This window comes from Aedes albopictus, chromosome 3 (assembly GCF_035046485.1).
Source record: "Aedes albopictus strain Foshan chromosome 3, AalbF5, whole genome shotgun sequence".
Lineage (NCBI taxonomy): Eukaryota > Metazoa > Arthropoda > Insecta > Diptera > Culicidae > Aedes > Aedes albopictus.
In genome coordinates this window covers 101,802,632-101,830,235 of record NC_085138.1, presented here as the reverse complement: position 1 = coordinate 101,830,235, position 27,604 = coordinate 101,802,632, and the positions used below count along the sequence as shown (strand labels likewise).

The window sequence follows — 27,604 nt, the reverse complement described above, 5'->3', positions numbered from 1 at the left end:
GAGTACATCGTGGAAATCTTCTTCTTCTTCTGTTTCGTGTTTTAAATAATGCCTTATCTGGGAAAGATTATCGGCATGGTGTTCTATGAACACTTTGGGAACGTCCATAAATTACGTCACGCTTTGAGGGGGGAGGGGGAGGTGGTTAGCAAAGTGTGACGATCCATACAAACATTTCAGATGTCTCATACAGAAAGTGTGACGTAGGGAAGAGAGGGAGTTGAAATTTTACATTTTTGCGTGACGTAATTTATGGATGCTCCCTTTCATATGGCGTTGGTAACATTTAAACTTCTCAAATATAGCGCATTTAGTTCACCACTGGACTATCACACGAGTTTTCAAGAATGCGAAAACGTAAATAAAAGTTCGCGATTGAACAAATCAACTCGGTGTATTCAGAGCACTTATTCAGCATAAATCAAAGAAATAGTGCACCGAAGACATCAATTGGATTTGATGCGATCGCACACTTTTATTAGGGAACGTCCATAAATTACGTCACGCTTTAAGGGGGGAGGGGGGGTTCAGTGAAGTGTGACAATCCATACAAAATTTTCAGATCTCCCATACAAAAAGTGTGACATAGGGGGGAGGGGGCATGGGCAATTTTTGCGTGACGTAATTTATGGACGCTCCCTTAACGTTTTCGCACCTATGAAGACTGAGTGCGCAGTCCAGTGGTGAACTAAATGCGCAATATCACATTTGGGAGTTTTCATGCGCAATTACACTGGTTTACGATATTTTTGAACTCGGTAAGGCTGATGACCACTCATGGTGAAGAATCATACCATGAGCTCTAAAACGTGAAGGATAAAAAAAACAGTAGAACATATTTTTTTCGACTTCTCACAAGTCTGACGAGTAGAAAAATGAAAGCAGCACAAAACCGACAATCAGTTCAATATAGTAGAATGGAACCCGAATAAAAAACACAGTAGAAAAACCGAACGTTGTATTGTAACAGTACTATTTAAAACCATATTTTTACAATAGAAACCACTGTAAAAATAAAAATACAAAAACAATAAAATGTAATGTACAACACCATACAGTAAATTGTAAATAAGATTTTTACAATATACTATACGGGTTGTTAAGTATCGTAACAATATAAAAAAATATTTTTCTCCATATATATTTTTTTGCAAAACCATACATTATATTGTAAATGAATTGTTATAAATACTGATACGTGGGTTTTAATAAACCGTACATTGTATGGTACACATATGGTTTCAAACAACAAAATGTACCGTAAATATATTGTTTTTAATTGTAGTTTCACCACTGGTTATACATTTAATTAAATGGTTTTGGAATGGTTCTCTTTTGTTATGTTGTATAGGTTTACATTACATAAACCATGTAATGTTATATTATCTTGTCATTTTCCTCCTGTTAATGGCATCTTAGGCTTACTAGCATTATGAGAATTCACTTTTTTCTTTCCTTTCCTTTGCATCATAAAAGTCACAAAGATCAACAAAACAAAGCACGGAAAAAATCTAAAACTGAATAAATAATTAAAAATGCACGGAAAAATAATGTTTCGGAAAAGTGAATGGTTCAAACGTAAGAAAAACAGTATAATATAGTGTTACATAAAAATCGAATGTAAATGTATAGTAGCTACAATGTGCGAAGCTTTTAGTGGACCATTTCATTACAATATACATTATTGTAGCTGGTACACTGTATGGTGCAGGAATGGTTTTCACCAAACACCCTATGGTTAGTTTTTATCCGGGAATACATATAGGCGCTGTACAAAATGTAAGTGCAGCTGTCAATTGCAATCGCTTTCGTAGTACCCTATAGTGGAGCATAGATCTCTAAATTAGGTTAACCTTTCAGGACGCGCGCTATCAAGCAACCAAAACTGCACCGCGCTCACGCTGTATACGACGACCGTGATTTTTCGGTAGTGTTGTACTTTTTATAACAGCGCGCGTCCTGAAGGGTTAAGCGGTGAGGAACAAGAAATCTATTTTAAAATGTCCAAGACCAATACCAACAAAACTTCTTTTTCTTGTTCGGATGGGTTGTTTTATAACACTTTTCCCTAAGCGACAAAAAACAAAGTGTTGAAGACACACTAATTGATAGTGGGTGCTAACGATGATTAAGTGTTGTAAGACCCGGTATGATGGGCAAGTTCACAAGAGAATGCTGTATCGTTCGCTTAAAAAAGTATAAAATACTTAGATATGTATACCGTTCACAGCTGTTCGCCACAACCAGGACGTGACAGAGGCATGTCCCAATAAGTTTTATGCTGTCGATTAATTAGTTAATTAGCTGCCATCAGGGTCACCATACAGAGAGAGGGGAGCAAATTTGTTTATCCAAACGACGCTGGACGATGTTGTTTTACAAGACTTTTCTCGCCCTGTTGACGGTGCGAGATTGCAGCGAACTAGGGTGTTAACTAAAATTAGACTAATTGATTGAGTAGTTCACGGAACGACTTTTTATTTATGTTTCCTTACACGTTTTATGAAGTGTACTTAACAACTCTTATGACTCCAGGCTAAATGACTGCGGTTATGACACAGATGACCTCACTCGAGGGAAAAAGACCTACGTTTTATCAGCTAAAGCCAAATGCTCTTTTCAAAAATCTTCATGTCATGTTCCAATAAAGTTAGCACAGCATTCTTAAAGTAGTTAGAAAATAGACTTAACACATTTCTTAAACATTAACTTCTACGAAACCTACATGACTAAGTTACACTCAATCGCAGCAGTCCTGACCGTTGAAATAAATAGAAGACCTTGCTTGTTAGCTCTTTGGAAATGGAGGGATTGAAAATGAGAACACGAAATAGGTTTTTAATGCATCTTTGCAGAAAACTGCAGAACCAGCACGATCAAAATGCTCGCTGCCATGCCCAGGGATGCCTGATTGGTGGCTGCGCTGAAGCAGACTTTCCTCATGGAAGTGGTTGAGAGGTGCTTCCGTCTCAGGAAGTTTCTGATGCTTTGGTTTTCCTAAAAAGGAGTAAAAGAATATAATAATATAATATAATATAATATAATATAAAGAATATAATAATAGATAAATCGAAAAAAATTTGCATATGCAGTCGAACTCAGCTAAATTTTGTATACAGGTATACCCAAAGGATTTCTATGGTTTCTCCTAGAAAAAATATCCAGGAAGAATCCTCGAAGGAACTCCAGGAGGAAACCACGAAGAAATTCCATGAGGAATTCTGGATGAATTTTAAGAGGAATCCTCGAAGGAATTTTAGATGGAATCCCAGATGGAAATTCAGCAAGAATTCCATAAGCTTCCCCTGAAATAATTCTAGGAGGAATCCCCTCAGGAATTCCAAGAGGAAATCCTCAAAAGACCCAAGTAACATCGAAAACATAATTCGAAATAGCAAAATATTTACTTTGTCCTATAGTAGTTGTTATGAAGTTTCTCGAAACATATTATGTAATGGATATGTCGTTTTCATGATACCTAAAACTTATGCACAGTGATCTTCTATTTAGAAGCCTTATTAAAGATTATATTTTGTTTTCTCAAACAAACCTTGCATGTTGTTTTCGATTATGTAGGGTATGTTCTATTTAAGTACACTTTGTTTGTTACCATACATGCTCAGTATGTTCTATATGTCATATTAGAGTAACATTTGCAGTTTCTTGTTTAAGACTTGTTTTCAATGATGTTTAGACAAAACATAGTATGTTTCGTATGTTTATAATTAGTCGAAATTTGGTTTTCTGCAGTATGATAGAAAACATGTGTAACCTAATCCGTATTCATTTTTTTGAACAGGGACATGCTACACTACCGATCATAGAAATGTAGAATCGATTTTTATTACCTACGTAAAAAATATACTCCTAACACAATCTTGGTTATGAATACCTATATAAAAAATGACAAAATATATGATTATCTATAAGGGCCGATTTTACCGAGCATAATGCTCTTTGAGCCACTTCAATGTTTAAACTGTGATAATTATTTGATACTTGATATTTGTTGTCTTTCCAAATCGTGACAGATATCAAACTGTTCAAATACCAAACCAAACATGAGAACCAACATCAACCACAACAAAATTATCCACAAAAACAATATCAAGCCAATTTTGAATCATATCTTGAAACATGTATCATGCCATGTCACAGAGTGCCATTTAATTTTATTTCTAAATTATTAAATATTTATCAAATATTCTATTATGTTTCAATAATTTGTGATATGTATGTATGAACTTGACAAATTCTTGAGAAAAATAAAGCATGTTTGAGTTTTTGTGTTAAAATAAGTTGAATACTATATTTATTTATTTTGATGTAAAATTCTTCAAAAAAAACTGATTTATAAGGCGCATTAATTTTATCGGGGTACAATAGTCTATTTCACCGTAAAAAATGATTGGCATTAAAATTTATGATCACAGTATGGCAATTAGGCGTTAAAGTGGCTTGGTAGAATTATTGATGCATGTCGATTTTCGCAGTTGTCGATTTTTATTATTGACATTTTGAAACTTTATTATTTACAGCAATGAAACATCTTGATTGCCAAGGCACTGCTTTCTAGAATTTGTTGAAAATATATAATGGAAAACATACTAAGATACATAACTAAGTATGCTCAGATTCATATAGAACATGAATATGTCATCACAAAGATGTTTTCTTTTTTCTCAAAGATGCGCTTTTTCAGTCGTATAGCAGTCTGAAAATCGGTTTTATTGTTTCAAACCAAAACTTTGTAACTGGTCATACTGAAGTCCAAATAATTTCTATAGGACATGTTGTGTTACTTGGGGAACTCCAGCAGTAATCTACAAATAAATTTCAGCAGGAATTCCCAAAAGAGTTCCAGTGGGAATTCCCAACAGAACTCGAGAAAGAGTCCCCAAAGGAATTCTATTTTTTGCGACCAGTTTTTTTTATCTATTGTGGATTGCCCCGTTTTAATGTTTTTGCCAAAGGAATTCTAGGAGAAATCAACAAAACATATCCAGGGAAAGCACCAAAGGAATTCCAGAAGGAATTCCTGAAAGAATGTCAGAAGAAATACCTGAAGGAAATTTAGGAGGAACCACTGAAGCAATTCCAGAAGGAAACCCCGAAAGAATTCTAGGAGGAATCCCCTGGAGAATTCCCGGAGGATCTATGAAGAAATTCGAAGAGGAATCACCAATGGAACTCCATGAGAAAACTCCGCAGAAATCCAGGAGGAATTTCCGAAGAAAATCAAGGAGGAATTACCGTAAAAATTTCAGGAGGAATCCCTGATGAAATATCAGGAGTTCCCGAAGATATTTCTGGAGGAATCTTCAAAAGAAGTCCAGAAGGATTACCCGATAGTACACTTTTAAAAAAATAGGTATTTACACGTGACGTAAACCATCAACGTACGTAAACATTCTATGACTCAATTTTACATTCATCATTTAAGCTCGAGTTGGCTGCACAAAATTTCAACAAACAACAAACCTTTTTGACCAGGTAGGTAGAAACCGTTTCACATTTATCATCTATCTTCCAACTCGGTGATACAGCCGTAGTACAGGTGTAGTGATTGTTTCTCAGTCAGAAAATCAATGTTCGAATCCAGGTCAACATTTTACAATGTATTTTACTTTCATGTTTTATCTGGCGATTCGGTTCTAGCGATTGTTAGGTGGACTTTATTCGTGCTAGAAGACGTAAATTTGAGTGAAACGGGCCGCTCCTTTTATGTGCATCCAAGTGAACTTAAATTTACATGCTTTTTTCTAAGAGTGTATTCCACGAGGAATCCCCGAAGGAATTTTAAAAGTAATCCCCGAAGGTATTCCAAAAGTAATCCCCGAAGGTATTCCAGGAGAAATCCCCGAAGTTATTACTGGAGAAATTCCTGCAGTAATCCCAGGGGGAACTCCTGAAGGAATACTGGCAGGAATCTCCGAAGGATTTCCAAGCGGAATACTCGAAGGATTTTCAAGAGGAAACCCCGAAGGAATTCCGAGAAGAATCCCCACAGAAAGTCCAGGAGAAATTCTCCGGAAAAAACAAGGAGGAATCTCCGAAGGAATTCTAAGAGGAATCATAATAGAAATTTCAGAAATAGAAGGAATTTCAGAAGAAATGCACAACAGAATATCAGGAAAGTTTTAGGAGCAATCTCCGAAGGAATTCCAGGAGGAAACCACGAAGGAATTCCAGAAGGAATCCACGACGGAATATCAGGAGGAATCTCCTAAGGAAATTCAGAAGGAATCCTCGAAGGGAGTCTAGGAGGAATCCTAAAAGGAATTACAAGAGAAATTACAGGAGAAATCGCTGCAGAAATTCCAGGGGGAATTCCCGAAGGAATTTGGGTAGGAATCTCCGAAGGAATTCCAGGCGGAATCCTCGAAGGGTTTTCTGCGGTATTTCCCAAATGGCATCTTTCAGGGTAGGGAGAAGAATTCACAGGAGGTATCCCCTAAAGAATTCCTGGAGGAAATCCTGGAGGAACTTGTACAAACTCCATGAAAGATCCCTCAAGAATATCTTCGAGATATGCCTGATTATAAGCCTAAGTAAATTATTGAAGAAGCTTCTACGAGATTCCCTGAAAAAACTTCTGTAGGAATTACAGGAGTCATCCGTGAGTCCTCCTGGAAAAATCTCAATCTCTATCTACAATCTGAAAGAAATCCAGGACCGATCCCTGGAAGAACTTCTGAAAGAATCCCTAAAGGAACTTCTCGAGGAATCCACTAAGGATATCCTGAAGGAACTCTTACATTTATGGGCAATTCTCGCTGAGACCGGGCCACTATTTACACCTTGTCTTCAAAAATGTTTAAGTTGCCAATTTTCTGGAAGTCCTCGCTAAAAAAGTAAGGAAAATGCATTTGGTTACTTAAATTGATGGACCCCTCGTTAGTAAGAGCCACAACCATTTTTGCAGACCCTTCGATTTTGGTCAAATGGTGGCTCATTTAAACCGTTATAACTCGAAAGTTTCTCCAAAACCCCCTCAAAACAAATTGTTGTTGATACGAGGAAAGATAGAGCTACTATTTACATTAATAAAAAGTTGGGTCGGCCATATTGATTTTGGGCGCCATCTTAGATTTTATACCAAAACATTTTTTTCGCCATCATGGCGAGTTTCAAAATTTTTGCATCAATTGAAAGCTGTGACATTTATACATAACATATCAAAAAATTAGAGATGTCTTTTTCTTCTTTCAAAAGTTATCTGCTGTTTTGTAAACCATGCCACTTTTGCCCACTGGGCCCGGTGCCGGCCGTTTACATAAATGTAGCGTTATTTCGCAGTGTTTACGAACACGAATTTAAAATCTGAACCCACTATTGAAAAGCTGAATGTTTAAGCTTTTCAAAACACTAAAAAAGTTATAAAAGCAATGCCCGCATCATTGAGAAACAGTCAAAAACGGAAACGAACCTCCGATTTGCCCAAATTTTGCGGCAGGTGCCTTTGTGTATACATGCAGGCCTAAACTCGGATGCTGCTGCATGTCGTTGCCGGTACGCATGGAAATGTAAATATGGAGAAAACGTGGTTTAATTTACAAAACTGCAGATAACTTTTGATATGAAAAAAAGACATCTCTAATTTTTTGATATGTTATATATAAATGTCTCAGCTTTCAATTGATGCAAAAATTTTGAAAATCGGTGGTTTCCATCATGGTAAAAAAAAATGTTTTGGTATAAAAATCCAAGATGGCGGCCAAAATCAATATGGCCGACCCAACTTTTTATTATTGAAAATAGTAGCTCTATCTTTCCTCTTTTCCACAACATTTCGTTTTGAGGTGGTTTAGGTGAAACTTTCGCGTTATAACGGTTTAAATGAGCCACCATTCGACCAAAATCGAGGGGTCTGCAAAAATTGTTGTGGCTCTAACTAACGGGGGGTCCATCAATTTGAGTAACCAAATGCATTTTCCTTACTTTTTTAGCGAGGACTTTCAGAAAATCGGCATCTTAAACATTTTTGAAGACAAGGTGTAAATAGTGGGCCGGTCTCAGCGAGAGTTACCCATATAGGAATCCATGAATAAGCTTCAGGGGGAATCCATGATTCCTCCTGGAGGTATCCTTGGATCCTCCAATAAGATTCTCTGAAGGATCTCCTGGACAGATTCATGAAGGATCTTCTGTAGGAATCCCTGCAGCAATTCAGGAGGAATCTTTGAAGAAACATCTGCAAGAATCCCTGAAACTCTTGGAGGAATCTCTGAAGGAACTCCTGGACTAATTTTTAAAGACCTACTGCAGGAATTATCGATTTTTATCAAGAATGAAAATCTATAGTCATGATGCTAGTCATGATGCTTACACTATACGATGGGCATCACTGCAATTTCCCTTGAAACATAGTAGCCATTATTTCTGTGTGCTATCTTTGGCGCCATATGCAGCAATGTTGCCTGCTGAACGATCATTGTTAAAATTTCTCCAGTTGGATAAAAATCGATAACTAATTAATGAGGCGTCCGATTTGAATGTGGTCTTCGGCAAAGTTGTAGCTGATAGAGTAGCCTAGGAGTACCAAGGGTCAACCAACACTCTTGGGCTTTTGGGGAAATGATACAGTCAATTGAATGAAAAACGTCGTATTCTCATAGTAATTCCCATACAAACTTTGAAAGGCTTGTGCACTCTCAATTTTCAACCAAATCAGCTCAAATTTTGGGAGAAGACATAGAATCGTGTTTTGAATCGAATAAGCGGTGTGGAGCAAAAACGATTTTTTGAACCATCTTAATGCATATGTTATAAACATACCTCCGGTGACAATCCCATCGGATGCCTCGTCAGCACCACCGAAAACAGCTGCCCACCGGGTACACTCTGGCAGAACGTCAGCACCAGCTGATTGTTAATCGCCTTCAGCACCTGAACCGTCCCGGTAAACTGCACATTCGGCAGCTGGATCATCGTCTTAGACTGTGCCGCCGAAGAAATCCAGAATCCCGGCCGCGAAGAATTAAACCTCAGGGTATACTCCAATGTGTGGTGCTTCTCGTCCCAGATCAACCGCAGATAGCGTAAGCTTGTCGGCTGTCGGTAGTTGTACTGGTACTGGTGCTGCTGGTGTTGCTCGGCCTGGTAGCGCCGGTTGCCGTCTGAATCGTGTCGGCTTCTGTCCCCCGGGTAGCCGTACGATGTGCCAAATCGCACTTCCGGTCCATTATCTCGCGTTGTGCTCTCGCTGGATGTTGTCTACCGAAAGGGGAATCCAGTGTGTGTGGGAGACAGTAAACACAATTAATCAATTTAGCAATGAGGTCATGAATGCATTACTCCTCCTTTCATTGATTGATATGGAGCACAAACGACTCTGTCTATACTAACCGAATTGGTGATGTCGGATAGATGAATCACCACACAAGTGTCGTAGATCGATTCGCCTTCTTCACTGCCGATATGAGTGATCACCTCGCTGCCGTACCAGAGGCCCATGATCTGTGCGAAGGGTGTGAGAATAAAAACAACTATTTCAATAAAAGTGTCAGTAATTGACCCAAGGGAATCATACAATGCTAGGCTTTGTCATTTTTACGCTTGTGATTCATCGCAAATCAAGGCCTTCGCGTGCCGTATACAAACACACTAGAGAAATAGTGACATAAATATAAATAGAGGCAAATTAAAGACCAAAACGTCGTTCATTCATTAAAAGGGTGCTGGGTAGTAGTGTCAGTTAATAGTTCACACTTTCATACCCATTCAGTGCCGCTGGATCAGATTTCTGCACTTCAAAAGACATGCAAAGGACGAGATGAACATTTCATATATTTGTACAATATTCGCGATTTAGCTGTTGAGTTAGCTTTTAACTAAAAGTAAATGTTATTTTATTATCATTTCACTGAGTTTAAGTAAGGCATTACTCACATTATCAGTCCTACGTATATTCACCCGCCGATCTGTTAGACACATCGATAAAATAATTTTATTTGCATTCTGCCCCTGCATGATAATGTGTTTAGTTTATAAGTTCATTCATTATTTTAGTTTAGGTAGGTACTTACAAATTTCAAATTTAGAAACAAATTCAATTAGGCAAACCAATTAATATAATAATTGATATAATAATTTAGGAAGAATTCTAAACGTGACTTGTAGCTTTCAATAACTTTTTCCTTTCTTCTTTTGCCTGCGATTCAAAACATGCTCTATCGGTCGGCTCGTTCGCTGTAATTCTCCTCCCGTTTAGCTACCAAACAGTCCTTGTCATTATCTTGATGCGGGTGATACAGAACGAATCGGTCCGTGTTGCCAACACGCCCCCACCCGTATTGCTTCAAGAGTCCTTAAGCGGTACTTCCTTCCCTGGCAATATTTAGCACCGCGAGCTTCGTCACCGGACGCCTGACGATACCCATCGAAGTCTGCACATCCGCACTGCGCACTCGTCCATCGGTTCCTGTGTATACTCGGACCACCCTGCCCCTGGTCCAACTATTTCTCACTCCTTCATCTACAACGATTACCAGGTCATCGATCTTTACAGGAACAACCTCTCCGAACCATTTCGGTAGTCGAGCAATAACCGGCAGATACTCGCGTATCCAACGTTTCCAAAACCGGTCGAGCATGACTCTGATGTGGTGCCAGTTCGACCGTACAGCAGAGTATTCAACTGTAGGCTGCACTGCTGGTTGAACCGCTCCACTCGAACTGAGCAGCAGGAAGTGGTTAGGTGTCAAGGCCTCACTCTCTTCGCTGTCGACTGGTAGATATGTAAGGGGGCGCGAGTTAGCCATCGATTCGACTTCTGCTAGAGCTGTAACGAGTGTCTCTTCATCCGGGTTCTTGGGTAGCTGCATCTGCTGTAGTCCTTGCTTAACAGAGCGCACTAATCTCTCCCATACGCCTCCCATATGTGGAGCATAAATTGAGGATTGAATTTCCACTGGGTATCAGCATTCGTGTACACTTCCGCTAACTTCCTGTTGATCGCCTTAATCTGCTGCCGTAATTCTGCACAAGCACCATGGAAGTTAGTTCCTCTATCGGAGTCGTGGGGGCTCCACGACGAGCTATAAACCGTCGAATTGCAGTTTTGCATGACTCAGCGGACAAGGAATAGGCAATCTCTAGATGAACCGCTCGTGTCCCGAAACATGTGAACAGTGCCACCCATCGCTTGACGCAACCACGGCCGAAACGAACGTTGATCGGTCCAAAGTAGTCGAGACCTGGGAACGTAAAAGCTCGGACGTACGGTGTTAGGCGGGAACCTGGAAGTGGTGCCATCGGTGGAACTTGCGGTGAGCATTTCTTGATTTTGCACCAGACACATCTGTCCGCGATTTTTCTGACGGCAACTCGAATCTCGGAAATATGTACTCGTTGTCGTAGCTCGTTCACTACAGTCTCGTTGTTGCCGTGTTTGTATCTTCTGTGGTACCAGCCAATTAGTAGTTGCGTGACGTAGTGCTCCTTCGGGAGAATAAGCGGACACTTGATTTCCTGAGAAACGGACTCCACAGTCCGTGGCAGTCTACTGCCCATTCTTATGACGCCGGCGGCGTCTAAAAAAGGAGACAATTTGTAGATGCGACTTTTCTTATCGATCCTAGCTGACTGCAAATCTTCATTAGCTTGTAGAACTGCATACTCTTGCTTGTATACCTCCATTTGGATCAGCTTGAATACCAACGTTTCTGCCTGTCTCCGCTCTTCGCTGCTCGGCACTGCTCCGACTCCACTGACTGTCTGCTTCCTCCAATTGATGTCTCCGAAACGACGAACGAACGTTACCACACCAATCAACCGTTCCCATGTAGAAAAGCGTTTATAGTCAATGACTTGTTCATCTATTTGTTGTTGATGCACGTGGACAGCCTTCAGCTCTTCTACTGTCTCAGCTTTAATTGCTTCTTTCGGCCATTCTCGTTCTGGCCGATAGAGGAACTCTGGAGCGTTGAACCACCTACTGTTTTCGTCGAAACTAGGACCTCGACCCCATTTATTGGCTTCATCTACGACGTTCATATCCGTTGGAACCTTTCTCCAATCGCTGACATCGGAATCATCCAATATCTCCGTGACCCTGAAGGCTACATACTGGCGATACTTTCTTGCATCTGATCTAATCCAGTGCAGCACCGTAGACGAATCACTCCACATGATAGTACGTCTGATCGGAAGCGTATGGTCCGCCGTTATCGTTTTTCGAAGTCGTGTACCAATCACAGCTGCCAGGAGTTCAAGTCGTGGCACAGAGAGTAGCTTTATCGGTGCCACTTTAGTTTTGGCGGAAACTAAACTACAGCGAATCAGTCCACGGTCATCTATACTTCTATACGAAAGTAGCCAACGGCTGCGTAGGCAGCAACACTGGCATCGACGAACACGTGTAGTTCTAAAGAATCGTATGCGTTAGGACTGTAGCCAGGCAAGTAACATCTGGGTATTTTAACGTCTTTCAACGATCCGAGTAGATTCAACCATTTTTCCCACTGCTGGATGATATTTGCTGGCTGCTGGTCATCCCAATCGACGCCGGACTTCCATACTTCCTGGATTAGCACCTTTCCGTGTACTACGAATAGAGCAACCATACCCAAAGGATCGAACACGCTCATCACGAGACTCAACAGCTCGCGCTTGGTTGGTACGATAGAGGACTGTACTAGACGTCGAAGATCTTCACGGAGCGTTAGTTTTTTTCCTTCTAAACCATAGGGGGATAATCTGCTCAACAGACACCCTAACAGAAGGTTAGGGTAGTGTAGGTCTGAGGCCGTCTTCTACAACAAAAGTAAAAGCCAGGACTACTCTCTCCTCGTACCCACTAAACACATTCCTATGGCCGCCAAAGCCTACGTCTCTCCGGAACCACCAAGAAGGTATTGCTTCAGAGAGGGGCTAGTGCACATCGCACCCTCAAGGTTAGCTGCGTAGCCTAGCAGCAACGAACATCGATGACTCGCTCTGGAGAGTCCATCACGGTAACATGCTGGCGCTTAGCCAGTTTCCCGAGTGGTCCTCGCCACTCCCTTTGTCCTCGGAAGGCGGGCAGGATCAAACCCGCCCGCGCCCAACTGCTTTGCAGACATAAAGAACTGATGCCCACGTGCAACCCGATCTGACCTGCTAAAGGCAAGGGTATCACTACCCTTCAGGCCCTATCAGCTGCACCAGAAGGTTGCTGACAGCAGGGTCTCCACCTGCCCCGACCCTTGCCGGGGACCCCTTTCCAACCGCGGGCTCGGATCCAACCCAGTAGACCGAAGCCACGACAGCACCGCTACCGGGACTTCCTCTCCGCGGCCACTTAATCGCTGTAAGGGTCGATCTCGACCGCAGGGCGGTATGACCTACGAAGCCGACTCCGAACCCCTGGACCACCTCTTGTACTGCATCTGGACTAGCCACTCTCCGAGTCCACGCGCCACCTCCTCTGTAGCTCCCGGACGATATGGGTGATAGCCGTTGAAACGGCGTTCCAGCCAAACTCATCCCTACACATCCTCTGGACCAAGTTGTCCGGGTTTGTGCCCTCCCCGCATGTGGTAAGCATGCGGTCACGCATTGTGTGAAAACGCGGGCACACGAACAAAACGTGTTCCGCCGTTTCCTCTAAACCATTGCACACTGGGCATTCGGGAGAATCCGCATGCCCGAAACGGTAGATACTGTCGGAAGCAACTATGACCTGTAAGGACTTGAATCAGGTGGAATTAAACTTCCCCATGGCGCCTATTAATCCAACTATCTACCCTCGGTATCAACCTATGGGTCCACCTTCCTTTGGTGGAACTGTCCCACGCGCGCTGCCATTTGACCATAGAGGCCATCCTGGCAGTCCTGCGTATGCCTTTTGTGCCACGCATTTCGAAGCACTCCATGTCCTCACTGATAAGAATGCTGATAGGCACCATACCAGTAATGACGCAGAGAGCGTCGTGTGACACGGTACGGAACGCGCTCGCAACCCTCAGGCACATAAGCCTGTAAGTACTTTCCAGCTTCCGTCGGTAGCATTTAGTACTTAGCGCGGTGCCCCACGCCGGGCCGCCATACCTAAGTATGGACGTAGCAACACTAGCCAGAAGCTTGCGCTTACTGGCGTACACCGCAGAGCTATTGGACATCATCCGGGACAGTGCCGCAATAGATGTGGAGGCTCTTTTACAGGCATAATCGACGTGGCTTATCGTCGATCATCACGCCCAAGTGTTTGACGGAGCGCTTTGAAAGGATAGTGCACTCTCCCACACTGATCTCCGTCTGCTGCTCCGACTTCAGGTTGTTAACAACCGTCACCTCTGTCTTGTGGTGAGCCAGCTCCAGTTTCCTGGACCGCATCCACGCCTCCACAACCTTGATCGAGTGGTTGGTAGTCAACTTTACCTCCTCGATCGTTTCACCGTAGACTTCGAGCGTAATGTCGTCGGCAAATCCGACAATCACCTCTCCCACTGGGTCTAGCACTGGGTACTCTAACCTCAACACCTCGTCGTACATGACATTCCATAACACCGGGCCCAGGATGGAACCTTGCGGGACTCCTGAGGTTATGTGAAAGCACTTCCGACCCACCTCCGTGTCGTAGACTAGTACACGATTCTGAAAGTAACTTCCGAGAATCTTGTACAGGTACTCCGGTATCCCCAGACGCAAGAGCGCATCGGCAATAGCAGACCAGCGCTGGCGCTATTAAACGCATTCCTTATATCCAGAGTCACTACCGCGCAAAAGCGAAGCCTCCTCTTGGGCTCGAGTGCTTTCTCGGCGGTTTTTGTAACCGACAAGATAGCGTCTACGGTGGACCTCCCCTTCCGGAAGCCGTACTGGTTGCTCGAAAGACCATTTTCGCCCTCGGTGAACCTCATCATTCTATTGAGGATGATCTTTTCGAGCACCTTCCCCGCCGTGTCAATCAAGCATATTGGTCTATATGCCGACGGGTCTCCGGGTGGTTTCCCCGCCTTTGGCAATAGTACCAGGCTCTGCCTCTTCCAAGCTTCTGGGAAAACTCCCTCGTCCAGGCATTTCTGCATAGCAGCCCTGAACATCTCGGGAGCCTCTGCAATAGCTACTTTTAAGGCCAGGTTCGGAACTCCGTCCGGACCTGGGGCCTTACCTACGCTAAGGGACTTAGCTATCCCCGCAAGTTCCACATCGGTGACCCTCTCCTCATCGCCAGCCCCAGTCCCCGGCTGTCCTACGAAAGGAGGCCAAGGAATCATGACGCGGAAAAAGTCCTCCAATGATCCCCTCCAACATCTCTGGAGATTACTCTGTAGGAGCCATCACACCTCTCGTCTTGGCCATAACGATCCTGTAGGCGTCACCCCACGGGTTCGTATTGGCACTCTGACGGAGACCCTCAAAGCAGGCCTTTTTGCTTGCTCTTATCTCGGTCTTAAGCGCGGCTTTTGCAGCGGCGAACACCACCCGCCGTTCGTTTCGCTCTTCCTCTGATCGTGCTCGCTGCATCCGCCACCTAGCCCGTAGGCAGGCGCGGCGCAGGTCCGCAATCGCGTCGGTCCACCAGTAAGCTGGTGGCCTCCCATTTCTAGGGTGGACTCGCCTAGGCATGGTCGCATCACACGCACGTGAGAGCACCGCTACCAGCTCGTCGCCGTCTAAACCGATTAAGTTTCGCTCACGGCGGAGCGCCTCCCTAAATAGGGTGGGGCGGGGCAAGATGGGTCACCTAAGGATGGATCACCATAGCTTTGTAAATACAAATCGTATTGGTTTGTATTCGTCCGCTACTCTTTAATACACTAGTTAGCTATGCTAAAAGTCGATAAAAAGTTCATTAAATACAAAATATGATGTTAAACAAGCAGTTTTAAAAAGTGGTCGATTTTGCGTCGTGAAAAAAGTGCGGGGCAAGATGGGTCACCTTTTAAGTAATTCACATTTTCTCAGCGAAAAACGTCAAAATATAAGATTTGTTCCGCATTCATATATGCTCCATATCCATACTGAGTAAACAAGAGCTACTAGTAAACATTTTATAAATTTATTTGGAATATAAAAAACTTTACGATTTGAGTGGTCCTAAGGCGACTTGAAAACCGATGTTTTCACTACAAAAATATCATAATATTATGTTATAATTTTGAGCGCTCATTCCGATTGATTGAAGTAATTTATAAGATAGTCTTGTAATAAAAAATAAATAACTTTTAAATGCTCCAAAAATACGTTCAAAATTGAAGGTGACCCATCTTGCCCCGCGGCCGTTTATATGGAGATTATATGAAATGTATCGCATAAGAAAAATGGCTAAAAACCATTTTATTTTTTATTTCCAATGAGAGTGAATAATTTTTCAATCAATGCCCCTTACTTTTGTATATTCATGCTGGTCATCTAACAAAATTATTAACATAATCAAAACATGAGTAATGCGCCCGAAAATGGCACTGACCCATCTTGCCCCGCGACCCATCTTGCCCCGCCCCACCCTACCCCTTCGTCGAAGTATGATGTCTTCCACCTGCGAGGGCTTGGCCTTGGCCTAGCCGCCTCTTCTTCTATCCGCTGTCTGCTGTTGTTGTAGTCGATACTGTAGCGAACCGCCGGGTGGTCGCTGTGAGTGTAGCCATCATCTACTCTCCAGTTCGAACTACTTGTTAGGCCAGGACTACAAAAGGTCACGTCAATAATTGACTCCGCTCCGTTTCGACTAAAGGTACTCTTGGTACCAACATTATCCAAGTCGACATCTAAGATGGCCAGTGTTTCTAGCAGGATCTGACCCCGCTGGTTCGTGAAACGGCTTCCCCATTCCACGGCCCAGGCATTAAAGTCACCCGCTATTACCACCGGCCTTCGCCCTGTTAGCACGGTCGTTAAGCGGCCCAGCATTTGCGTGAACTGCTCGATCGGCCACCACGGAGGCGCATAACAGCTACAGAAGAAGACCCCGTTTACTTTGGCGACCACGAAGCCCTCATAGGTAGTAGACACCAACTCCTGCACGGGGTATTTACCCGTCGTCCATATCACCGCCATTTTTCTGGTCCCATTCGAGACCCAGTTGCCGTTGCCGGCGGGTACTCGGTATGGGTCCGAAATGATGGCGATATCCGTCTCCCACTCAGAAACTGCCTGACAAAGCAGTTGCTGAGCCGCATCACAGTGGTTCAGGTTCAGCTGCGTTACCTGCACTGTGATTTGTTGTTCACTGCGGGTTTCTTGAAGGCCGGACACCTTGGACCACCCATCGGATGTCTGTTGTTCGAGGATTTCCTGGTACAGATCATGCAGATGGGCGGACTCGTGCAGCTTTGGGCCTTATGACCTTCAGCGCCGCATCGCCTGCACAGTTTGCGTCTGTCGGGGCCTTTGCAGTCCCACGACTTGTGTCCTGGTTCCAGACACCTGAAGCAAACCTCTGGTGGCTCGTGGAATGTCAGGTGACATACACACCAACCCACCTTTATGCTCCCTACTTTAACGGACTTTTTGACGTCCGCCACAGGTAGCTGAACCAAAGCTATCTGTGTCCCTGCTGGCCCTTTCCGTAGCTTAACGGCTGCGGCGGCCACCTGCACAGCGCACTGTTGCCGCAATGCCGTGACGAGCTCTTCCACTTCGGTGATCTCATCAATGTCCTTGACCTTCAGAGTCGTCTCATGTGTCAGAGCCCTCACCTGCACACCCTCACCAAGGACCTCTTCTGCCAGCCTCTTATAGGCGGCGCCCTTGTGCTCCTTCTGGCGCTTCAGCTCCAGGATCATCTCGCCCGTACGAGTACGTCTAATACTGCGTACGTCGGCTCCAAGACCCTCAAGCTTGGCATTGCTTCGCATCATCTTCAAGACGTCCGAGTACTTGGACTGTTCCGTCTTGATGACGATCGCGTCGCCTTTCTCGCGCTTGGCACCTGCCCTCCTATGCCTTGGCTTGGCATCCTGCGCTACTACCTGAGGATTCGCCTTCTTCTTCCTCTTCCGCTCTACCTTCGTCTAAGGGGGGTCCTCCCCTTGGATCGCCCTACTCTGTGGCTGTTGAGGGCCCACCAGCGGTCGCAACCCCTTATTCCCATCGTTCCGGGACGGGCCAGCCTTTTCAGGCCCACCCTTCCCAGCTTTCCGGGAACCCTGGCTGGGGTCCGACCTTCCGGCATTATTACAGACTTTCGGGGTAATGATTCGCCTGGCCTTGCGGGCACCGCCAGACAGCTCCTCGCCTGACGGTTGTCTCGCCCGCTTCTGCGATTGCTTGCCCCGTTTGTCGCGAGCAGTCGCTTTCGCCTTATTCGGACTTCCTGCGAAGGAGAAGGCCTCCGTTTGGGTAAACTTCGGCACTTTCTCATTTGCAGGCTCCGCTGCTGCAGCAGTCAGCAACGCGAGTGCCGCGTGCTCCTGTTTGGCATCGTCGATCGACGCCCTAAGCAGGCTTGACAGAAACTCCCTCGCGAGAAAATGAGGAAGCGATTTCGGCGATTTTCTGAGGAGTGAAAATAAAACTCAGAAATCACAACGCAAATCCTCAACAGCAGCGAGCGCGAGCTTGCCACGCAGCGAGGAGTTCGTCCAACACTCATAATTTCTTGTTGTGTTTCTCACGTCCACTCACACTCAAAAAGCTCTCGCGAGTTCCACTCCCATACAAAGAAAGACTCTCGAGGCGAAAATCGCACTCAAAAACCCGAAATAATCATCGGCTCTTTTTTCGTTCCCCTCTTCCTCGCTCAGTTTTTATTGCCTCTCTGTTTGGGGTTCGTTCACTCCCTCACGACGAGGCAAAAGCAAAACACCGCTCTAGAGCATGTTGCAAAACTCTTTTGATTTCGAGGAGGATTATCAAGCCTGGCCCTAAGTCGAAGCAAGGCCGTTTTCAGGTCCTTGCTTATGTTCGACTTAGTGGACGCAAAGTCGATGATTTTGCCAAGCTGCTGCTCAGCCACCTCTATTGCGGACCGTCCTTTGGATTCTCGGTTGACGGCCCTCAACAACCACGCTCCGTCCATAACCTCCACCGGCTGGCTTGCCGGGAAGTGGACTGGAGCACCCACGCTTGAGCTGCGTACGCAACTCCCAGCGCCTATCTCCTCACTTCTCCTTGTCGGAGATCTCATCAACCCGCTTCTTGCGAAGGGGTTGATCGCACCACTACTTCCACCTAAATTTTGATTTCTTGAATTTTTGCTCATTTTTCCATCCCACGAGTCGCACGGGAAATAAGGTCCACCACGCCAGAGCCCTGCATTAACGCGGTAAGGGACAGCTTACTGTGGAGGGTGCCCAGGTACCCCACAGGCTCCGTTAAAGTTCGAGCATCTTTTTTACCCCCTCGATCACTCATTCCTCAGCACGGGTCGCTTGACACCTTCAATTGGGGTTAGTAGTCCTATTCTTAGCCTGCGACTACGCGGCTGACTCGCAAGCGGGGGGGGGGGGGGGTGCGTCAGGCCCGGAGCGTTAGTGAAAACGAGAAAACGTCTTCCTGAGGCAGCCACACCATTCCCAGGACACGCTCAAGATTACTTCCTTTGTCCATGACGAAACTCTTCACGGATTTTGTGTTCTGTTCGCCGATTTGTTGCAAAACTTCTGTGGAGTTGGACATCCAATGCCGAACCAAGAATCCTGCTCGTTCGTGAACTTCTTTTACGTCCATCGCCAGCTGAACGGCCTCGTCGACGGTATCAACGCTGTCCAGGTAATCATCAACGTAATGATTCTCCGTGATTGCCCTAGCCGCCTTTGGGAATTCTTCTGAATGCTCCGCTGCATTCAAGTTTTTCACGTACTGCGTGGAACTTGAAGAGCACGTTGATCCAAATGTAGCAACATTCATCTCATACACTTGTATTGGATCCGCTGGCTGGTTGCGCCAGAGGAATCGTTGAGCTGATCGATCTCTGGGTCTAATTTCCACTTGATGGAACATTTCCATAATATCGCCGCTGATGGCGATTTCTCGTTGTCGATACCTGCACAGCACTGATTGTAGTGACGTCAGAAGATCCGGGCCTTTCAATAGAACCGAATTGAGCGAAATGTTTTCTACAGTTGCAGCCGCGTCCCAGACGACTCGAATCTTGTTGGGTTTCTTGGGATTTTCGACCACACCAAGTGGGTCGCCACTCCCGTTGTTCATCTGCTGCCACACCCGTTGTTCATCTGCTGACTTGGCAGCTGCCGTTACTGCGACTCCTGCACTTTCTACGGAGAAGAAACTTTTGACGAGCTCATGTAGCTCTTCGTCACGAGTTTTGGTACGGAGGTGGAGCACACGTTGTGCAGAAACTTCACTCTCTTTCCCAGATCGTCCGTATAGCACCCAACCAAGTCGTGTTTTTGCGGCAACAGATTCATTTTCGCGGCCTTCATGTAGCTTCAGCGTCGTTTTCAATCTCGTATTGTCTAGTCCGATCAGAATACCGGGAACTGCGTTTGTGTAGCTTTGAATCGGAAGGCCCCTTAGATGCGGAAACATCTCCTTCAACTCATCGTAACACACTGATTGTCGTGGCAACTTCATGGAGTTGACGGTCTGAACGTTGCGTAGTTTGAAATGCTTTTCTGAAACGGCGCCGGAAATGCTGAGCTGGACGGTTTGTGATTCTTCTTCTGTGCGCTTCACTCCGTTGGTCCACTGCATACACAAGGGCGTCGTTGGCCCATTCACTTCTAGTTGATCCGCTAAAGATTGCTCTATTAGAGTGGAATCCGATCCACTGTCCAGAAAGGCAAAGGTAGAAATAGAACGGGTCTTGGAGTGAAGAAGAACCGGTATAATCCGGAACAATACGTGATGGCGCTGTTGGTGGACAGAAACTACGCCGGGAAAGATGAAGTTCCTGGGTTGTCTTCCACCTTTCAACCAACGTCTTGGATTTGAACAATCGGCACTCCTTAGGCTTGTGGCCTACTGTCTTGCAGACTACACATGGTCGTTCACCTCCCGATGAAGCAGTTGCCTTGGGTTTCTTGCTGATTTTTTCCTTGCGTATCTTCGAATTGGGGGCTTCTGAGATATGAGAAGTCACCACAGCTTTCCCTTTCCCTTTCGACGTACTGTCGCCAATCGATGTAACGCTACTTGCTGCTGTTCATGTAGTCCGCAAAGGCTCTCAAGTCCACGTTGGCTAATCGCTGCGCATGCAAGGCCCAATCCAGTTTTATATTGGCAGGGAGTTTCTCGACTAATTCCTGCATTAGCATTGGATTGGTCAAGTGTGTTTGTTGACCAGTCGAAACTAAATGCGCGCAAAAATTGCGAACAGCCAGCCCGAAGCTAACAACACTTTCTAACTTTTCCGGCCGAGGAGCTGGAGTTGCCCGAACTTCAGCCAACAAGGAATTGACTATAGCCTCTGGTCGCCCATACAGTATTCGAAGCGAATTGAGGACATTGGGCACGTTTGCCGGATGAAGAAGAAAGCTGCTTACTGCTTTTCTCGCCTCACCTTTCAGACTTCTCTGAAGCCGCATAAGATTCTCCGCATCGTTGTACCCACACATTTGCGTGGACGTTTCGAAGCTACTCCAGAAAAGTGGCCACTCTGCCGGATTCCCCGAGAAAGACGGAAACTCCTTGGGAACAACGTGCCGCGCCGCTAGTTGTTGAGCATTTGGACCACACAGTGGTTGGGACTGTGATAGGGGTTGCGATGGTGGAAACGGCACTGACGAGATAGGAGGTTGGTAGCTGGAAACACTCACTACCGGGGGACATGATACGGGGTAGTGATTTCCCCACATCGTTGAAGTGGTTTGTACAGTAGGGTTCGAGGTGGAAAATAGGCTCGCATTTTGTGAAACCGAGTGATTCAGAAAACCGGGGGGATAATTACCTAGGTTACTTGTTCTCAAGCTCGTTGGAGGAACATACATAGATATATCTGCATACCCTAACTGAGGGCGTGATTGTGGGATTGCGTTTGACGAAGGTATTTGACTGTAACTGTAATTTGGCTGTACAGTTCCCCAAGCTGTAGTTTCTGAATTGGTTGTACTTACCAAGGACGAAGTGGTAACGTACGGATTTTCAGAACCTACTTGGCCGACCATACCAGTTCGCCCAATACCCCGGAAATAACCACCGTCTCTTGGGTAGATAGACACCGGCATCTGAGAATGGATAACGCTGTTCGAAGTTGCTAGCACTGGTGCCGATTGGTGCTCGCTGCTGTCTACTGCCGGCTGCAGAACTGCTGCAGTCCGAGGGGTTGATTGCATATGAGGACGGGCTATGTCGGAGTTCCGAACATGTGGAGATGGGCGAGATGACGATGTCTGGTGATTTCGGAAGAGCCCCAGTTGCGTTGACCTGGTCCTCAACTGCCGCGCCAGCCGAAGGCTGCGGTTCTGTTTCGACCAGACCAACTGTCTGTGATGTGGGTCCAGTAGTGGGAGCGCTTTCACCAGTTTTGGTACCCAGGATCACCGGATGGCTGTTGATCCAACCTCGAACCTTGTCAACTGCTTCGTCTGATCCGCTGCTAATCACACTCGAACGATCATCTCCGTCCAACCGCGCATGAAGTAGCTTGAATTTACGATCGAGATACACGCTAAAACCACTCAGCACTATAGTGCATAATTTCCAGACTACACCAAAAATGTGTAACACTTGCACATTAACAAAATCAGCTCCTGCTTCCACAAAATCGTGAAATTCGCAAACAATTTTGTACGGCAATCTAGCTAGGTTTACTAGTGACCTTGATAAACAAAAAAAATATCGACATTTCGCATCTAGAAGAGTGTACGAGCTGTATTTGTGAATGTGTAACTGTTACACATGTTTGGTGTGATCTGGAAATTATACACTTATGAGTAGGTCTTACACATTCTAGGTGCTGAGCGATCTTAGCGTGTACTCCTGTTCTAGCTTCGCTAGATCTGCAATGGCTTTTTCTCGTCGATCCTTATCGAGCTGTAGAGCTTTCTCCTGCAATTCCTGATCCTGCTTTGCCCTTTCAGCCATCAGCTTTACTTGTAATGCCTTTTCCTCAGCCAAGCGCTGCATTTCCAATTGCAGCCGAGCTTCTCGTTGACTGGCGGTCGTTGACGTGGTGGATTTAGACGACGATGCTGCATGAGAATCCCGTCGCTTGCATAATGCACACCGGTAGCTTTTGTCCGGATCCGCAATACTGTCACCGACCCCGGCACACGAGAAGTGGTACCAGCGACTGCAATCGTCGCATTATACCATATTTGAGGGGCCCAGATGCAAAGGGGTGTAAGTGACCATTTTGTCGATTTTGAGCTGAGCATATCAAAAAAATCTTCAGATTCCAAGCTTTCAGGAACTTTTTTAAGATTATTTTCAAGATGATTAGAAAAATTATAATAAATCGGAGAAAATTGGGTCGATTTTGAATCTCCATACATTTTGTATGGGATAAAAAATTGATGAAAAAATGTAAACCTCATTTACTCAAAAGTGGGTTTTGTCACTTACACCCCTTTGCTTCTAACCCCCTCATTTGCCTCCGCAGAGTTTGGTTGGTGGCATATAATGCATTGAGCACCACTGGAGCTCATTTCAGCTCGCTCTCGTGAGGTTAGAAATAAATCGATGATTATCTAAAAGATTGTTGGCACAGGGCGGATGGTTTCGGACCTCTACGAGCAAACTCGCGATTTAGCTGTTGAGTTAGCTTTTAGCTAAAAGTAAATGTTATTTTATTATCATTTCACTGAGTCTAAGTTAGGCATTACTCACATTATCAGTCCTACGTATATGCACCCGCCGATCTGCTAGATACATCGATAATATAATTTTATTTGCGTTCTGCCCCTGCATGATAATGTGTTTAGTTTATGAGTTCATTCATTATTTCAGTTTAGGTAGGTACTTACAAATTTCAAATTTAGAAACAAATTCAATTAGGCAAACAAATTCATATAATAATTGATATAATAATTTAGGAAGAATTCTAAACGTGACTTGTAGCTTTCAATAACTTTTTCCTTTCTTCTCTTGCCTGCGATTCAAAACATGCCCTATCGGTCAGCTCATTCGCTGTCACTCTCCTTCCGTTTTGCTACTAAACAGTCCTTTATCTTGATGCCGGTGATACAGAACGAGTCGGTCCGTGTTGCCAACAGTACCTTTTATGAATATATAATGCCAATATAATGCTTATTATTTGCTTGTTAGCATCTACAATTACACAGCGCAACATTTTTTTGTCTCAAGAGCAAACTTATGTGTCTCTGACAGATTTTGGGCCGCTGAATCCGAATCCGGGCTCAGACTTGATCCAGCACGTCACCACTTTAAGCTATACCTCAATTTATAGAGCGAAATATGCGATTTTGGGCTTTTTTGACTGCAAGCCATTAAGCATGGAAATATATTTTTAAAGCAATCAAAGGATAAATTGGTCAATTAACATCTAAAGGTCCCATTAGACGTGAAAAATATTTGGCCAAACAAGCCCACAGTGTTCGAAATCGATGATTTTGCGATCAAAATTAAATAACTTTTTTTAGGTTGGTTTTATAGGTTTGGCGTGTTCTACAAAGTTTTTCTGTATGTTAAAAGGCGTCTTTTGATAAAATGTAATAAATGATTAATCCCCCTAGAAGTGAGATAAAAATTTTATTTTTTCAAAATATTTTTTTAGAGGTTTGTCGTCTTCGGCAAAGTTGTAGCCCATAATAAGAGAAACAAAATCGTAGAACATGTCAAAGCTCCACCTCCTACGGTTTTAGAGATATGGAGCGTTTTGTGCGAAGTACCCCTAAAAATAGTTTTTTCAGTGCAGCTTCAACAGATAAAATCCTACAGTTTTGTGACCTTCCACAAACTTGTTCAGGACGTCAAAATACACATTTCTTCCGAAGATATCAAGTTATTATATCTTAAAACAAAAAAGTTATAGGCATATTTATCATATTTTAAGGTGTACTTTCACCTTAAGTAACTATTTCCGGCGCAAAATGGCGCAGATGGCTCAGTCGGTTGTTGAAAGATTAGACTTTTTACTATCACTTGAGGGTGGAAACCCTCGTGGGCAATAGTGGGAAAGGTGGTTTAAATACATGGCAAACACTTATTATTTTGCCTGTTTCTTCTGTTTTTTTTTTTAATTTTTAGTGATAAAAACTCACTGGTTTCTGCAAAAACTTTTATTTTTTTTTTCTTGTAGAACAGGCAAAATAATTAGTGTTTGCCATGTATTTAAACCACCTTTCCCACTATTGCCCACGAAGGTTTCCACCCTCAAATGATAGTAAAAAGTCTAATCTTTCAACTACCGACTGAGCCATCTGCGCCATTTTGCGCCGGAAATAGTTACTTAAGGTGAAAGTACACCTTAAAATATGATAAATTTGCCTATAACTTTTTTGTTTTAAGATATAATGACTTGATATCGTCCTGAACAAGTTTGTAGAAGGTCACAAAACTGTAGGATTTTATCTGTTGAAGCTACATTGAAAAAACTAGTTTTAGGGGTACTTCGCACAAAACGCCCCATATCTTGAAAACCGTAAGAGGTTGAGCTTTGACATGTTCTACGACGTCAAACCTCTAAAAAAATATTTCGAAAAAATAAAATTTTTATTTCACTTCCAGGGGGATTAATCATTTATTACATTTTATCAAAAGACGCCTTTTAACATGCAGAAAAACTTTGTAGAACACGCCAAACCTCTAGAACCAACGTGAAAAAAGTTATTTAATTTTGATCGCAAAATCATCGATTTCGAACACTGTGAAGCCCAACAAATGACCAACACAACGTGAATCATAGCAACATTGGACGAATGTCGGACTTTAATGGCAAATATTTGGCAGTATGACAAACTGTCTAAGGCGCTGTCCATAAACTACGTAGACTTTTTTTCGGTTATTTCAGACCCCCCCTCCCCCCTCGTAGACTTTTGTTCATAGAAATTTTTCGAAATTTGTATGGAGTGTAGACTTTGACCAGACCCCCCCGTCCCCCCCTAAGAGTCTACGTAGTTTATGGACAGGCCCTAATGGCACCTTAAATTAATGACTCTTGCAAAATATTTCGTTTTACCAAAACAAATTTAATAGATTAAAGCATTTTATGTCAGTATGTAAACTTGCATGCAACTTTTGGAGGGTGACTTGTATGGGAAATATCGTACCTAATCGCTCAAAACTATCAAATTCGATTTGGTAAAATGAAATATTTTGCATGAGTCGTTAATTTAGATGTTATTGCTTTTTTGCACCGTATTTGACCCCCTGCAGAAATTTTTTGTCACACCACAATATGTTCCCACCAGTTTCAGCATACATTGGTTCGTTTCGCTGCTAGAAATTTTAAGCGTCGGTTACACTTTTTGGGTGGTGCATGGAATAATCGGTTTGTTTACTTGCTACTTTCTTTGGTGTTTGACGTGTGAACAAATATTTTAGACGATTGAACATTTGCACGGGAATCTATAAAGCAAAGCAAGATGCATTGACCAATTTTTCCTTTGATTGGTTAAAAAAATATTTCCTTATGGTTTGATAACAAAAAGAACGTAAAAAATGGTCTGTTTTTGGAATAGGATGAACAGAGGGGCATATGCTAAAGGCTTTTTTTATTTTTTTTATGTATTATTAACGGGTATTTTAACTAATGCTAATTCTACACTTAAACGGCTAAAGGCGTGTTAGTACCGCGATTTCATACGTGCCTTTTTTGTGAACAATTCGTGCCCTCTCCATGTAATTTTTCCTTTGCTTGGACATTTTTTCCAAGCAACAAACGAAAAATCGGAGCTTTGGATAATTGAAGCAAATTTCCCGCGACCCATTGCGATGAGTCGCAAATCTCGGACGGAATGGTCTGCCTCCAGCCCCTTGACCGAAAGAAATTCCAATCGTCCAAGGAACAATGACATCGACTCGGTGGACCCAAACGCCAGGCTGTTGACTCAGAACAAGTTCGCTACCCTACTAGTCACCCAAGTAATCAAAAGTTCCGCTTCCCATGACAAAATGCACTTTCACGTTCCACAAAATTCAGATAAAGTTCTGAATGGAACTTTCTAGCTGCTTAAGAGGCTAACAATGAGCCTTACTGGAACTTCGCACATAAGTTCTAGCAAGGCTTATTGTTAGCCTCTTAAGCAGCCAGAAAGTTCCATTCGGAACTTTATCTGAACTTCGTGGAAATTGAAAGCTGCTTAAGATGCTACTCTGAACTTTGTTGGAACTTTCTAGTTCCTTGAATTTCATTTCAGTAACTTGATGTTCTAAGGATCTTTTTTGTCATTTTAGCAAAAACATCATTATAAGCAAATTTTCATAGACAACTAAACAGTGTTGGTAAAATCACACTCAAAGCACACTCATGAATCGCTCCTGCGTGAGCAAACTCGCGCGCGATTCTTAATCATTTTCTCACGCGCGAGATTTTCATGCAAAATCTCGCTCTCACGAGTCAAACCAGGCCCCTGACACGGCCTATATCAATGCATTGGAATCATGGTAGACAGGATGTCCTGGGCGCTAATAAATAGCGCCCACTGTCAAATGCGAAAACATCAACAATTTTTTGTTTAACGTTTATTTTGGTTTGTTGATCAGTTTTTGGAATCATTTTTTCCACCGTTTATGATCACAAAACACTTCAAACTCGCTTTAATATTAATGTACGGTAAGAGGAGCATGCGATTAGTTGAATAAAGCAACTCAA

The 27,604-nt window shown here is 43.7% G+C and overlaps 2 protein-coding genes across 2 annotated transcripts in view; both read right to left on the bottom strand.

Annotated features, from left to right (window-relative positions):
- Positions 1-2,453: 2,453 nt before the first annotated feature.
- LOC109410730 (uncharacterized) overlaps positions 2,454-27,604 on the bottom strand; it is a 31,315-nt gene continuing 6,164 nt past the window's right edge. Inside the window, exons 2-4 of the mRNA XM_029874493.2 lie at positions 9,349-9,459; positions 8,779-9,216; positions 2,454-2,997 (exon numbers count right to left, since the gene is read on the bottom strand). Of these exons, the coding sequence (XP_029730353.1) occupies positions 2,839-2,997; positions 8,779-9,216; positions 9,349-9,459 (708 nt within the window). The 3' untranslated portion in view covers positions 2,454-2,838. The remainder of the gene's footprint in view (positions 2,998-8,778; positions 9,217-9,348; positions 9,460-27,604) is intronic.
- Positions 16,151-27,604, bottom strand: part of LOC109410892 (calcyclin-binding protein) — a 325,423-nt gene continuing 313,969 nt past the window's right edge. The window contains exon 3 of the transcript XR_009999050.1: positions 16,151-16,433. The gene's annotated coding sequence lies outside the window, so the exon portion shown is untranslated. The remainder of the gene's footprint in view (positions 16,434-27,604) is intronic.